Raw genomic sequence first — 14,370 nt, 5'->3', positions numbered from 1 at the left:
ATCTATCTATCTATCTATCTATCTATCTATCTATCTATCTATCTATCTATCAATCATCTATCTATGTATGTATCATCTATCTATCATCTATCTATCTATCTATTCTTCTATGGCCTTCTAGTTTTCCTGAAATATAGCTCTTGGATGATATTTCCCATGCTTGACAATTCAGACAGAATACACCCGGCCATTTTCCTTTAAAGAGTTTAAATGGTTTCCAGAAGAATCAGATAGTATGCAACTCACGATTTTGGGGAGTGGAGGTTAATTTCTGTTTTACCAGAATGAATGTTTTCTTCCCTAGGAACTGCATCTGAAATCTTTAGCAGCACATTTTGTTTTTCCCACAAGCATGACTGCTGCATGGCATCTCTTCAAGCTGTGTGGCTTCAGCCAGGCATAGGATTCCATTCAGCCCCACAAATGCACATTGCTCTGCTAAGGAAGAGTCGGCTCAGGGTCATGAATGAAATTAAAAATGTGGTTTGACTTTCTTTAGTTTTTGATACAAATCAAATAATCAATCCACAGCACAGTAATTTCTGGATTGTGTCCTCTATGTGGTTTTCATATGTTTTGTACAAAAACATAAGGACGTAGTGTTGAGCTTTAGTGTTTATCAGATGACAAGCAGGAATTTTGCTTGCTGACAGGCTGGGCTGTAATGGAGATGTCCGGACTCCCAGGGCCCCCTGATGTCAAGTGAGAGTCGGCTCTGCTCTGTCCACTCCTGCGGGCTGACAATCAGCCATATACGTTAGTCAGGATGCGGGAATCCATGGGCAGCCCTTGCCCCTAACCTCTCTGTCTCTCTGTGATCATGAACAGACAATAAACACTAGTGCGTGATAACCTCCACTAGGGTACAAAGCAAAACCAAGTTAGTTCCCTGTCTGGAAAGGGGCTTCATGTGCAGGGGACGTAGAAGCTGCTAAGAGGATACTTGTGTTTACAAATCGAACTCTAACCTTCTGTGGTTTCCCTTTGCAGACACTTTCCTACTCTTTGCATTTCCCTAAAAGCCATAAAACAGAAAAGGCCATTGCACCAAGGGCATTTTTATAAGCACCAAATGATGTTATTTAAAATGTTCAAATCCAAGATGGCTGCTGGGCATGCAGGATTCTGTTTCCTGTGGGCAGTTTTCAAAGGCACCTTCTGCCTTCCCTGCACTTGCCAAGACGGCTTTGGTAACTGCAGAAATGACATCACGTCATGATTGCAAGAGGAAGATGAACAGGATGGGAGGGGACACACTCTTAAGCATAATATTTTCATTCGAATGCTTTCAATATTAAAGAACTAGGGCAAAGAAATATGGAAAATGGGATCTGTGAAGCAGCATTATTTCTGAGTAGCACAGACATCAGTGGCTCCCCTTTCCCTGTGATGGTGTTTCAGGCAGGGCCGAAGTGACTGAGCCTCACTCCACAGCTCTCTAATCAGATTTCTCTGCAAGCAAATTAAAAGGGAAAGGAAGGCCAAGTACAGTGGCCATGATCATGCCACTGCACTCCAGCCTGGGTGGCAGAGCAAGCTCTGTCTCAAAAAAAGGAAAGAAAGAAAGAGAGAAAGAAAAGGAAGAAAGGAAGGAAAGGAAGGGAAGGAAAGGGAGGGAGGGAGGGAAAGAACAAAGGAATGAAAGAAGGAAGGAAAAGGAGAGGAAAGGAAAGGAAAGAAGGACGGAAGAAGAAAGAAAGAAAGAGAAAGAAAGAAAGAAAAGAAAGAAAGAAAGAAAAAGAAAAGGAAGGAAAGAAAGAGAAAGGAAGGAAGGAACTGCTAAGAGGATACTTGTGTTTACACAAGGAAGGAAGGAAAAAAGAAAGGAAAGAAAGAAAGAAAAGAAAGAAAGAGAGAGAGAGAAAGAGAAGGTAGGAAGGAAGGAAAAGGTAAATGAGGAAATCCTCTTACTCTTCCTTCTCCCAGTCCAGCGGTAGGGAAGTCTGCTTGTATACTGAGAGAATAAAGTTGTAATTTAAAATGATGCCAAGAACAGAGGCTTGGATTGTTTTACTCGTGAGGTACAGTAGCGTAGTAGAGTGAGGTAGAAAGCACGACTCTGCAAGTCTGTCCTTACACAGAAAACTGTCAGCAGAAGTTTAGGGACATATACCCTCAAGAGAAGATCTCATGATTGCATTGTCAGTGGGGACTCACTGAGCTGCCCTGGAGACATTTTTGTGTCATTTATATCGGTCTACTTCCTGGCTGCATTTTGCCTTTGATAAGCACTTTCTCCAGAGAGTGGGCAGCATTTACTGAATTTCAACATCTGCTGCACTTCTAGATATTTAGTGATGGTTTTTTCCACTTGTATGGATCCCTAAACTGTTTCATGAAGAGCATACTAGTGTATATAGAGGATTTTGCGGTCATGATGGGATCTCATAGAGTAGACCTGAAGGGTATAATGCTTTTAATTAAAAATGAGTGTTTATTATAATATTGTGTGTGTGTGTGTGTGTGTGTAGGGAAAGAGAAGTTGAGAAGAGATGACAACAATTTTTGGTTTCTCAGGTATGTATGTACGTAGGTGTGTATACATGTACGTGTGTGTATGTATAATATATATATATACATATACATTTTTTTTGAGATGGCGTCTCACTCTGTCGTCAGGCAGGAGTGCAGTGGCGTGATCTGGGTTCACTGCAACCTCTGCCTCCTGGGTTCAAGTGATTCTCCTGCCTCAGCCTCCCCAGTCGCTGGGACTACAGGTGCGTGCCACAATGCCCTGCTAATTTTTTGTATTTTTAGTAGAAACAGGGTTTCACCATGTTAGCCAGAATGGTTTTGATCTCCTGACCTTGTGATCTGCCTGCCTCGGGCTCCCAAAGTGCTGGGATTACAGGTGTGAGCCACCGCTCCCGGCCATATAATTTCTTTTTTGAAACAGGGTCTGACTTTATCACCCAGGCTGGAGTGCAGTGATGTGATCATTACTCACTGCACCCTCAACTTCCTGGGCTCAAGTGATCCTCCCACCTTAGCTTCCCAAGTAGCTGGGACCACAGGCATGTGCCACCATGCCCCACTAGTTTTTGTATTTTTTGTAGAGACGGGGTCTCGCCATGTTGCCCAGACTGGTTGGGAACTCCTGGGCTCAAGCAATCCACTTGCTTTGACCTGCCAAAGTACTGGGAGTACAGATGTGAGCCATCGCACCCAGCTTGTATTTTAAATGTTTTATAGTGAACACGTATTACTTTTTAAATCAGCATAAGGTAAAACTAAAAAACAAACCTTGTTTATGTATAAAAGGCATAGCTGAGAACGTGAACGTGATGGAGGTAACTCGCTCCGAACTCACTGGTTGTGGGCCCAGGTTTGACAAGCCTTACCTTTGACAAGGTGAACACTAAGGCAGGGCTGATTCCAGCTGCGTGAACCTGGTGACCAGCTCCTTTCTCTGACAGTCACTTCTTGGATGGAGTTGCTGCCAATGGCTTTGACCATGGGGACCCAGAGAGTCACGAGGCCTGCTGCAGCCCTGAAGAGTCCTCACACAGTCTGTGGCTCCAGGACCACAACATTGGCACACTCCTTTCTCCCTGGCTTTGTTTGCTGTGTGTGTTTTGTAGGTAGCCTGGTAGACTCGTCGGGTCATATCCTGGTCCCTGGAATCTATGATGAAGTGGCTCCTCTTACAGAAGAGGAAATAAACACATACAAAGCCATCCATCTAGACCTGGAAGAATACCGGAATAGCAGCCGGGTTGAGAAATTTCTGTTCGATACTAAGGTATGACCACAGACTGATGGATAAGCTGGAAGAGGCATGAGGCTGGCAGATCATATTTGCCTGCTGTCTAAATCATTGTCTGGTGCTAATCTGCATATCTTAGAATCCAAAGCAGATGTGAATTCCTAGGCAGATTTTTGATGTCCACAGCCACTTCCCTGTGGGCTGGATCAACCAGTCCTTTTTCACTGGGGTCTAATGGGCACTGGCTTCTGGCACTTAACTACATGCAGTTACCCATTTCCCAGCCATGTTTTCCAAAGCTGTTTATTAACCTAAATCCCACGCCAGCCTTCAGCCGGTGAGCTGGACTTCTTACCTTTTTGAAGACCAAGAAAAGTCTGAGATGATTCCAGCTCCAAGACCTGTAACTGTTCATTTTTCCAGACAAAACCAAGAGCCTTGGGGTCTAATCTGTAAGTGAATACATCATTGCCTCAATGGACTAAGTAAACACAAAGCCGAAAACATTCCTTACTGGCAAATTTAGAATTGTTTTGCTTTTCTCCTCCTTCTCTTTCTGGGCAGCATGCTTGCCTGCCAAAGTGTTCGGTAGCAGGGCTGGTTCCTGGGGAAGGGGCCAAGAGGGGGAACAGCAAGCTGAAAAGAAGCAGTAGAGTGAATTATGAGGAAGCAGGCATCTTCCTGCAGACCAGCTCGAGGATGGCCAGAAGAAGAAAGAAAACTGGCTCAAACATGTGGAGAGTTCTTTGATGTCTTCTGAATAAGAAAATGCTTTCATTACATAAGTTATTATTGTAATGATTGAGGTTAGAAATTTATAATTGAACCCACATTTCTGAAGGGGCCCGTTTGTCTATGGCCATTCCACCCTGAACGTGCCCTATCTCGTCTGAAAGGACCCCTTTGCCATTTGTGCACTGAAAACTGCAAATCTTGGGCAAAGAGGGGCACTCATCAGTGGGGAGCATCTTGGGTAGGCGAAGGCATCTGAAGACAGCGGAGAGTTTGTGTCCTGAGGGAAAAGTCCTTGCGTCAGACACAGCTGAGTAAGGTCACAGTTAACGTGTCCTGAATGGTGTCTCAGAGAGACAGACAGTGGTAACACAAGCAACCCAGCTCCACTGGGGTCTAATTAAGCATGCTTTGGATAATTTTATTTTAATATAGGAGGAGATTCTAATGCACCTCTGGAGGTACCCATCTCTTTCTATTCATGGGATCGAGGGCGCGTTTGATGAGCCTGGAGCTAAAACAGTCATACCTGGCCAAGTTATAGGAAAATTTTCCATCCGTCTAGTCCCTCACATGAATGTGTCTGTGGTGGAAAAACAGGTAACAAATGCTTATTGTCATTCTGTCTAGTAACATGGTTTCTTAATCCTGCATATCACTGTTTAGTGAGCAGTGAGGTTGCTACCACTGGAGTATCATTTTTTTCTAATACAAGAGGAGTGGAACAAACGTCAAGAAACCAGTATTGCCCAGTGCAGTGACTTGTGCCTGTAATCCTGGCCAAGGGATTTGAGAGGCCAAGGCTAGAGGATCCCTTGAGCCCAGGAATTCAAGGCTGCAGTGAGCTATGATTGCACCACTGCACTCCAGCCTGGGTGACAGAGCGAGACACTGTCTCTTAAAAAAAACAAACAAAAATAACCCAATCTTTTTCCTCAAGTATATGCAATTACAGCAGTCAGGTAAATAACCATTTGAAGCTAGAGTGCTAGGAAATTTGAAAGTTAGATGGTAGATATAAAAGCAAGATTGGTTTACACATAGATGGAGTAGGGACCTGCCTGTGCTTGGACAGAGGCAGAAGGTCTCAGGCTTCAATCATTAGATCTTCATGATGTCTGAAATTAACACTTCGGAAGCAGCCATTTTAAGGAAAATGTTTTCTGGAAGGAGTTACGTGTCCAATTACCAACCAATCATCAATTTGCCTCAAGTTAGTTTAACAGAAAGTAGGCTCTTGAATGAATGAACTAAAGAAATACTTATCCCAACCGTCAGTCTTTCTCCATTCCATTATCCCTCTTTATTGTCTTGTTAGCACTAATTACATTCTAAAATAGTCTCTCTTTCTCCCTCCCTGCCTCCTCCCCTCCTCCCTTCCCTCCCTCCTTCCTTCCTTCCCTGCCTCTCTCCTTCCTCCCTTTTCCCTTCCCTTCCCTCTCCTCCCCTTTCCTTTTTCTTCCCTCCTGTCGCTTCCTCCTGCCCTCCTTCCATCCTTCCTTCTCCTTTCCCCAATCCCCTCCCCTCTCCACCCCTCCCCCTCCCTTCCCTTTCCGTTTCTCTTTCCCTCCTTCCTGCCTCCCCTTCCTTCTTTTTGGAGGTGCTCCCCCTTTTTCTCATGACATATAAACTCCATGAGGGCAGGGCCTTCCTTGTCTTGTTCACAGCTGTATCCGCAGCACCTAGAACAGTCTCTGGGACATGACACATGTTCTATACATGTGTGTTGAAGTAATTAATGGAAGAAATTTGAGTATGGCACCTTCCTGGGAGGCTCTCCACAGTAATGATGATAAAAGAGCAGGAGGGGAGAGAACGAGGCTGAAAGGAGCCTCCTCCATAGTTGAGCCTGGAGTTGCTCCCACGTCTTGGAAATTTCCAAATGCTTAATGCTCCCAAATCACTCAGAGGGTACTGAGGAGTCCTAAAAGAGGATGATCCAAAAGAGAAGTCCTGCTGTGTTAGGCTTCATCACTTTCAACAGGCAATGCTCCAGCACCTCCGTGTGTGAGACGCTGTGGTTGGAAGGGGGTGGGCTGGGGCCAGGATTGCAGGGAGGAGGATAGAGGGGAATCTCCCTCTGGGTGCAGCCCAGGGTTTCCTGCTCTCTGCACTGAAGAAGGATCTCACTCTCGCCCCCTGGCAGAGCGAAGGAAAAATCACAACACTTGCAGGTGTCAGGTTAAGGCCTTCAGTTTCTTGATGGAAGAGACTATATTAACTGTGTTAATGAGTTTCTTGATGGAAGACTATATTAACTGTATGAGAGAATAACCTGACCCTTTCTCTTATTATTGAAAACGTCACCTTTTAGGTGACACGGCATCTTGAAGATGTGTTCTCCACAAGAAATAGTTCCAACAAGATGGTTGTTTCCATGACTCTAGGACTACACCCATGGATCGCAAATATTAACGACACCCAATATCTCGCAGCAAAAAGAGCCATCAGAACAGGTGGGACCTTAAGATCTTCTGACTGGCCAATCTGCACTGGGACTCAGGGGTGGTACCCGTGGGACCGTGGGTAAAGCAGACACTTTTAAAACTCAGAAATCAACTCTTCTTTTAATATAGAGGACGTTGCTGAATGCATGTCATGTGCAGGGCACGCTATACACGCCATCTCAAGTCATCCTCCCAGTGGCCTTCCCCATCTAACAGAGGGATACATGCAGGTTTACAGACATGAACTATTTTGCCAAAGGGTGCCCAGTTCCCAAGTGGCAAAACCTGTGTTCAAATTTAAGTCTGGAGACCTGAATTCTGGGGAAAATGATGCACTAGAAAACCTTCAAACCCCCCGATACAAAACTCATAGAAATGTTGGCCAACATGTAAAAACATCCTTTCAAAACACAGATTAGGCCAGGTGTGATGGCTCAATCTTATAATCCGAGCAGTTTGGGAGGCAGAGGCAGGAGGATCACTTGAGCTCAGGAGTTCGAGACCAGCCTGGGCAATATGGTGAGAACCCCCATCTCTACAAAAAATATAAAAATTAGCTGGGCATGGTGGCACGCGCCTGTAGTGCCAGCTACTCAGGAGGCTGAGGCAGAAGGATGGCTTGAGCCCAGGAGGTTGAGTCTGCAGCAAGCTGTGATCATGCCACTGCACTCCAGCCTAGGGGACGGAGTGAGACCCTGTCTCAAAAACGAAAAACAAAAAAACACAGCTTAGCTTGTACGACATCAGAGGAAATCCTTTAGGATTGAAAATGAAGGAGCGAAACTCTAGGGGAGTGAATAAGCAGACCCTGGGCTGGCCTGCAGGGATCTGCTCTTCCTGGTCACAGAGACTGGAACTTTAATGGCCTTGGGCCAGAGTGAGGCAGGAAGTTGAAAAGGAGACGCACTATACGCAGGCAGGGTATCCCCGGAAAGCCACACCTATCCTGCGTGTGTGTAAGCTTGACTGCCACACCTATCCTGCGTGTGTGCGTAAGCTTGACTGCCACACCTATCCTGCGTGTGTGCGTAAGCTTGACTGCCACACCTATCCTGCGTGTGTGCGTAAGCTTGACTGCCTTTGCTTGGACGTTGGGTGGACACAAGGTCTCCCCTGAGAATTTTTAACCATGGACCCTTGCTCCTGCAGGTTTGGGTGTTAAATTTTTAGCTAGTGCATGGTCTGGTTCTCGCTAGTGCCATGGCTGGACTGCCTGCTGATGCAAGCACGGCATTACCCAGGAGGACACAGCCCCAGGCAGGCCAAGGAGATTCCACAGGAGCTTCCTGGAGATGAGCTCACTGTATACAATTGCAAAACACACGAGAAACCCAATTCCAGTGTGTCTGACCCTAAAGACAGTGGTCTCTTCACAATGCCGCATCGCTTCCCCAGAAGGCAGCACAGCTCCATTTCAAACTTCTTTGGTGGTGCCTGTTTAATTCCACGCATTTCAAGGTCCTGGGTAGAGCCATGTGCTGGGCTGAGCAGAGGGCGTGTACTTGAGTGCTGGTTGTGCATCAGGGAGCAGGGACACCCAGTCTCTTTGGCTTCTGCACCAGGAGGGGGACCCTGCCAACAATAGCAGAATGGGGGCGCTTCCCAAAGCAGGGAGTTCTAGGTCTCTCCAAAAGCTAGGTGGAAAAGCAGTGGCATGCATTTTGGTAGACCTATGGCATCCTATTACAGATGATACCTGAGGCCGCATTGGCTAATGGTGGTGAAGCCAGAAAGGGAAGCCCAGATCTCCTTGAAGCACTAACTCGCTCTCTTGGGCTTATCAGTACAAGGGACACAGACAGGGAAAACTAGAGAACAAGTCCAAGACAGGGAGCCATGCTTCTTTCCATCACCATTCCTCCTGCCCCCAACCTGAGCAGGTATTTTGCCAGTAAACTTTAGGATTGAAGAAATGTAATGGCAGCTGAAGAGAGGTATGTGTTTGAAATACCCCAGTTGACAACAATAAATAAATCTGAAATAGCCTTTCAGGAATGTGGAAGACACCTTTCGGTCTGCTTGTGTGCTAAACTCGTTCTACTAACAAGGTACATGACTTCGATTCACATCCACCTCTTGCTGTGTGAGTAAAGAAGAGGGGACATGTTCTCTCTGGTTTCTTTGTTTCATTTTTCATCCCACTGCATCACTGGCAGCATGTCCTCTAAGCTAGAAGGTTTGAAATAATCTCTTTCTAAAACCTAGGATAGCAGTTAAAACTGTTTTGTGCAATACTTTGAAAATTGCCAGAAACATTGTGACATTTGAGTGATAGTACAGCTATTGGCATATCTGTCACCAAAAAATCCAAAGAAGTCCCACTTCCATAATATTTAATTCATGAAGAAACAATAAAGGTAGGCACATTGTCTTGTGTTGTGCCAAACATGCATGACCTCTTGCAATCACAAGATAACATCAGACAAACCCAGAATGAGGGATATTTTACAAAACTACCAACTGATAAGCTTCAAGATGGTCAAGGTCATGAAAGACAAGGAAATACTGAGAAACGTCCACAGCATACAAGAAACTAAGAAGCAATAATAAAAATGCAGTGTGGATTCTGGATCAGATCCTGGAATGGAAAAAGGGAAAGACGGGTGAAATCTAAAGTCTGGAGTGGAGTTAACAACATGGAACCATTGTCAGTTTCCTTGTTTTGATCATTTTGCAATAGTTGCATAAGACGTTCACATTAGGGAAAGCAGAGTAAGAGATAGATGGGAGCTCTCTCTGTACTATTTTTGCAACTTTTCTAAATGCTAAACTTTTCTAAAATTAGTTCAAAATAAAATTTTTATTTACAATTTTATTTATTTATTTATTTAGAGACAGAGTCTTGCTCTGTCACCTGGGCCTGAGTGACGTTGCAGGATCTCGGCTCATTACAACCTCCATCTCCCACGTTCAAGCGATTCTCCTGCCTCAGCCTCCCGAGTAGCTGGGATTACAGGCCTGTGCCACCATGCCTGACTAATTTTTGTATTTTTAGTAGAGACAGGGTTTCACCATGTTGGCCAGGCTGGTCTCAAACTCCTGACCTCAAGTGATCCGCACACCTCAGCTTCCCAAAGTGCTGGGATTACAGGTGTGAGCCACCACACCTGGCTCTAAAATCTTTTTTAAAGTAGGTAATTGTGAAGAAGACATCCATAGTTTTCTTCTTGACTCTAGCGTCTATCTTAGAATATAATTGCATGATATCAAGGGGCTTCCTTACCCCAGGCACCAAATCTAATTGTAAAAAAAGAAAGATTAACAAGGAAAAAGAGAGAGGAAGGCAAAGGAGGCACTGCCCTTGAGGAGCTTACTGGGGGCGGTCTTGCCCTTACCCTATTCAAATGCCTTCTTTTCCTGTTTCAGTGTTTGGAACAGAACCAGATATGATCCGCGATGGATCCACCATTCCAATTGCCAAAATGTTCCAGGAGATCGTCCACAAGAGCGTGGTGCTAATTCCGCTGGGAGCTGTTGATGATGGAGAACACTCACAGAATGAGAAAATCAACAGGTCAGCTGATGCCTGTGCAATGTGCCTCTCCTTCCTTTACTGCACACACCCGGGTCTACACATGGGTGACCTCCTGTTCAATTTATGCGAGAATGGAAAATCGTACAGACTGGGGGCTTGAACAACAGACATTGATTCCTCACAGTTCTGAAGCCTGGATGCCCTAGATCGGGCGCCAGCCCATTTGGTTCCTGGTGGGTGCCGGCTGTCTTCCTGGCTGTCCCTGTGCTCACATGGTGGGGTTAGGTGGCTCTGGTGTCTCATTCTCTTTTTATAGGGGCACCAGCCCCACTGGATTAGGACCCCCATTTTGACCTCATTTAACCTTTATCATCTCCTCCAGGCCCTGTCTCCAAATACAGACACACTGAGGGGTTAGGGCTTCAACACAGAACTCTGAGGAAACACAAATGTGAAGTGCATAACAAAAAAGGCTATTTAGGAATGTTTGCTGTATGCACTACTGGCAGATACTACAAGCTCTCCTAAGCTTCCCAGACTAGTGAGAAACAAGAAATTGTTTGACCCTGATATCCATGTCATGTCGGTGATAAGAAATCAAGGAAAATTGACTTTTAGATTTGAGTCTAGGACTGATTCTCATCTTCTTAATAATAATAATGCATTTTTCACATAGAACTTACTAAGTGCCTTTCATACTGGGATCTCAGAAGTATGTTAAATAATTTAGATGGAATTTATAACATCAAATCTTCCTGTCTAAATGACAGAATATTTTTCCTCCTTCATTTGAATGGAAATTGTAACAAAATTTCTCTTTGTTTTTCCTCTTCTTAGGTGGAACTACATAGAGGGAACCAAATTATTTGCTGCCTTTTTCTTAGAGATGGCCCAGCTGCATTAATCACAAGAACCTTCTAGTCTGATGTGATCCACTGACAGATTCACCTCCCCCACATCCCTAGTCAGGGATGGAATCTAAATATCCAGAGAATTTGGGTCTAGTATAGTACATTTTCCCTTCCATTTAAAATGTCTTGGGATATCTGGATCAATAATGAAATATTTCAAAGGCACAGATGTTGGAAATGGTTTAAGGTCCCCCACTGCACACCTTCCTCAAGTCACAGCTACTTGCAGCAACTTGATTTCCCCAAGTCCTGTGCAGTAGCCCCAGGATTGGATTCCTTCTAACCTTTTAGCATGTCTCCGACCTTGCAATTTGATTGGCATAATCACTCCGGTTTGCTTTCTAGGTCCTCAAGTGCTCATGACACATAATCATTCCATCCAATGATTGCCTTTGCTTTACCACTCTTTCCTTTTATCTTATTAATAAAAATGTTGGTCTCCACCACTGACTACAATGATTTCCCCGTGGATTCATTTTCAGAGGAGTTACTAAAGCATGGTACTATATTAACCTCTTACCTCCCCTTCATTTACTTTTTCCCACTTCTTGAAAAGTTCTGAAGCTGAAATGATCAATATTCATACCCGTATGCCATTTGGGAGTCCTTGTGCAAAGATGAGTATTTTTTTTTTTTATTCCAAGCTTCTTTACCTTTCCTGAGATTGATGCCACCTTGTCAGCTTCTCTGCCTCCTGTTCCTTCTTCCTGTCCCATCAGAAAAGGCCCGCTCTCTCTCTCTCCAACATCTGTGCACATGCTGCACCATAGCAGAATTAATCCTGATAGAATTTCTCTCACCGCATTGAAATTTTACTCAATGACAACATCTAAATTGCTCAAAGCTTTTAATAGCATCAGTTTTAGATAGAGAACTAATCAACCCTGACATCAGTAACACATGCTAAATTTAAAGCCATCAGCTAATGCTGCATTCATTAATCATTTTAGTTAACCATCTTGTTTGGCTTGATTGGATTTGATGGTATAAACAACAACAACAAAAAAAGTCATTTTTCTACAGTTGAGTGTATATAAACAAATCAATATGAGTTTACGATTTAAATCACATTAATGGAGAATAATTTAGGGGCTTGTTAACATTTTTTCTATTATGACTCCAAATAAAAACAGAGCAAAACACATTTGCGTCCAACTTTTTCACATCACTCTGTTGGTTCTTGAGATGTCAGTTTAAAAACGTGCTGTACCACCTTTAAAAGGACTGGAGCAGGCAGTCAGTGATTCCGTTCACCTTGATTCTAGTCACAGAAGTGGACCCAACTGAGGGCTCAACCTAGTCGTGGGTATTTGTGAAGGATTCCAGTTAGTGTTTGCTATGGAAGCAGGAGGCTTCAAGCCACCACATCTCCAGTTCTATAGAATATCAAGTCCTCTTTACAGAACAGCGGCAGGTGTTTGGTATTTTGTGCTATTAAGTGTAGTTTGTGCTCATCTAATTATGCAGGGTTTCGTGGTGTTTCTCGATTCTGTTGAATCTACCTGATGTATTTGGCATTGCAGCTAAGGACTAACAGTGCAAGAGATTTAGAGTCGTCATGTTAGTCCATTAACAAAAGTTTATTATAAAATACACTGTAAGCATTTCTGACTAACGTACCATAAGATTTAAGAAGTCACCGAACAACATGATGTATTCGCTGATCTTCATTCCTGCTGAATCATTCTGAGACCAGCAGTATCTCAGTTAATTATTACGTTGCTGCCAGGAGAGAAGGGGAGGAGAATGAATAGTTGTGGAGGTTGTAAAATCTAGGATATTCCAACCCTGGATTGCCAGAGTTCAGAGTCCATGTTTTTCTGTCACCCAGGGCAGCATGGGTCTCCCCAGCTTTCCCTCCTGGTTTTCCACTCAATTCTGAGCCCTGCGGTTAACCTACCCTGATGTGGGAGTCAGAAAGGAGTATATTCCAAGTTCCTTATACTCAAAGGGATAAGAGAAAGCTACTCAGTTGTTAGTTATTCAGGCATATTAACTAGTTATACGGAGGCAAAAAAGTTAAGGCAGAGAGAAATCGAAATACTTGTTTTTTAACATTTTAATGATGAAATATATGCACATGGACAAAAACGATCACCCAGTATAGTTGGGGGTACATTGTGACATGCCCTTCGGGGGGGACTTTACTGTATTGGAGGAGGGCAACTTCACTGTATTGTATCCAGCTTTGTTAGTAGACGTAGTGTATTAAAGCGTAACTATTGTGATGAGGTTTAGGGGTTAGGAATATCATTTGGGTTTGGTAGGTGCTCTTCTGGAAAACAGTGAAGCTGGGAATGTTTCTGGCTTTCTGTTGTATTAATAAAAATAAAACGTACTGGCCTGGAAACTTTGGTGATTGTGCGCCAGACAGCACGAGAGCCCTGGTCAGTGACACTGTCCTTTGCACTTGCTGCTGGGAGAAGGGAGTGAGCGAGGGCTCTCCTGAGGGCTTGCTCCCGGCCACTTCTCACTGTTCACACTCATGCTGGGGACTCCTTGGCCTTTGTACTCGCCAGATGCCCGTGACTCCCAGCCCAGCCCCCTCTTCTGAGAACCAGGCCCACACATCTTCCTGCCCATTTCCCATCTGAAACTACTCACCTAGTACGAAAACTTCCATCCATTCCCCGAGCCTGTTTCCCCTCTGGTGCTCCCTACCTTGGTAAGTGGGCCATTGGCTAGTTGATAGCAGAGCCCTGTACTGTCTTCCACGCTTCCCTCTTTCCAATCCAATTCAGTATCAAGGCCAGTCCAGCCCGTTTCTCAAAAGCCACCACTTCCTTCTAGTTCTACTGTCACCTTGCATCGCTCATAAGCCAACACTCTTAACTTTTGCTGGGTTATTGCAGAAGCCCCTAACCAGCCTCTGCCTACACGACAGCCCCTCTCACTGTGTGTGCCACGCTGCAGTCGGCTTGTCCCTCTCACCCTGCTTAAAGCTCTCAACTGGCGATATGGTCTGAGGATGAAGTTAGACATCCCAAGAAGGTCTACAAGTCCTGCACAACTTGCTCTCTGCTTACCCTTCTGGCTCGCTCTGCTATCACTAGGTATGCCCTGACAACCCCATCCTTCAAATTCTCCCAGTTTCGCAAA

At 44.6% G+C, this 14,370-nt stretch overlaps 1 protein-coding gene across 1 annotated transcript in view; it reads left to right on the top strand.

Moving 5' to 3' along the window:
* CNDP1 (carnosine dipeptidase 1) overlaps positions 1–11,723 on the top strand; it is a 49,278-nt gene extending 37,555 nt beyond the window's left edge. The window contains exons 8-12 of the mRNA XM_023224177.2: positions 3,582–3,742; positions 4,874–5,038; positions 6,753–6,894; positions 10,252–10,399; positions 11,198–11,723. Coding sequence (XP_023079945.1) covers positions 3,582–3,742; positions 4,874–5,038; positions 6,753–6,894; positions 10,252–10,399; positions 11,198–11,264 — 683 coding nt within the window. The 3' untranslated portion in view covers positions 11,265–11,723. The remainder of the gene's footprint in view (positions 1–3,581; positions 3,743–4,873; positions 5,039–6,752; positions 6,895–10,251; positions 10,400–11,197) is intronic.
* The last annotated feature ends 2,647 nt before the right edge of the window (positions 11,724–14,370 follow it).

The sequence above is a fragment of the Piliocolobus tephrosceles genome, chromosome 18 (genome assembly GCF_002776525.5).
Source record: "Piliocolobus tephrosceles isolate RC106 chromosome 18, ASM277652v3, whole genome shotgun sequence".
In the NCBI taxonomy this organism is placed as follows: Eukaryota; Metazoa; Chordata; class Mammalia; order Primates; family Cercopithecidae; genus Piliocolobus; species Piliocolobus tephrosceles.
Note: the sequence above shows the minus strand (reverse complement) of the source record. Positions and strands in the feature narration are given on the sequence as shown.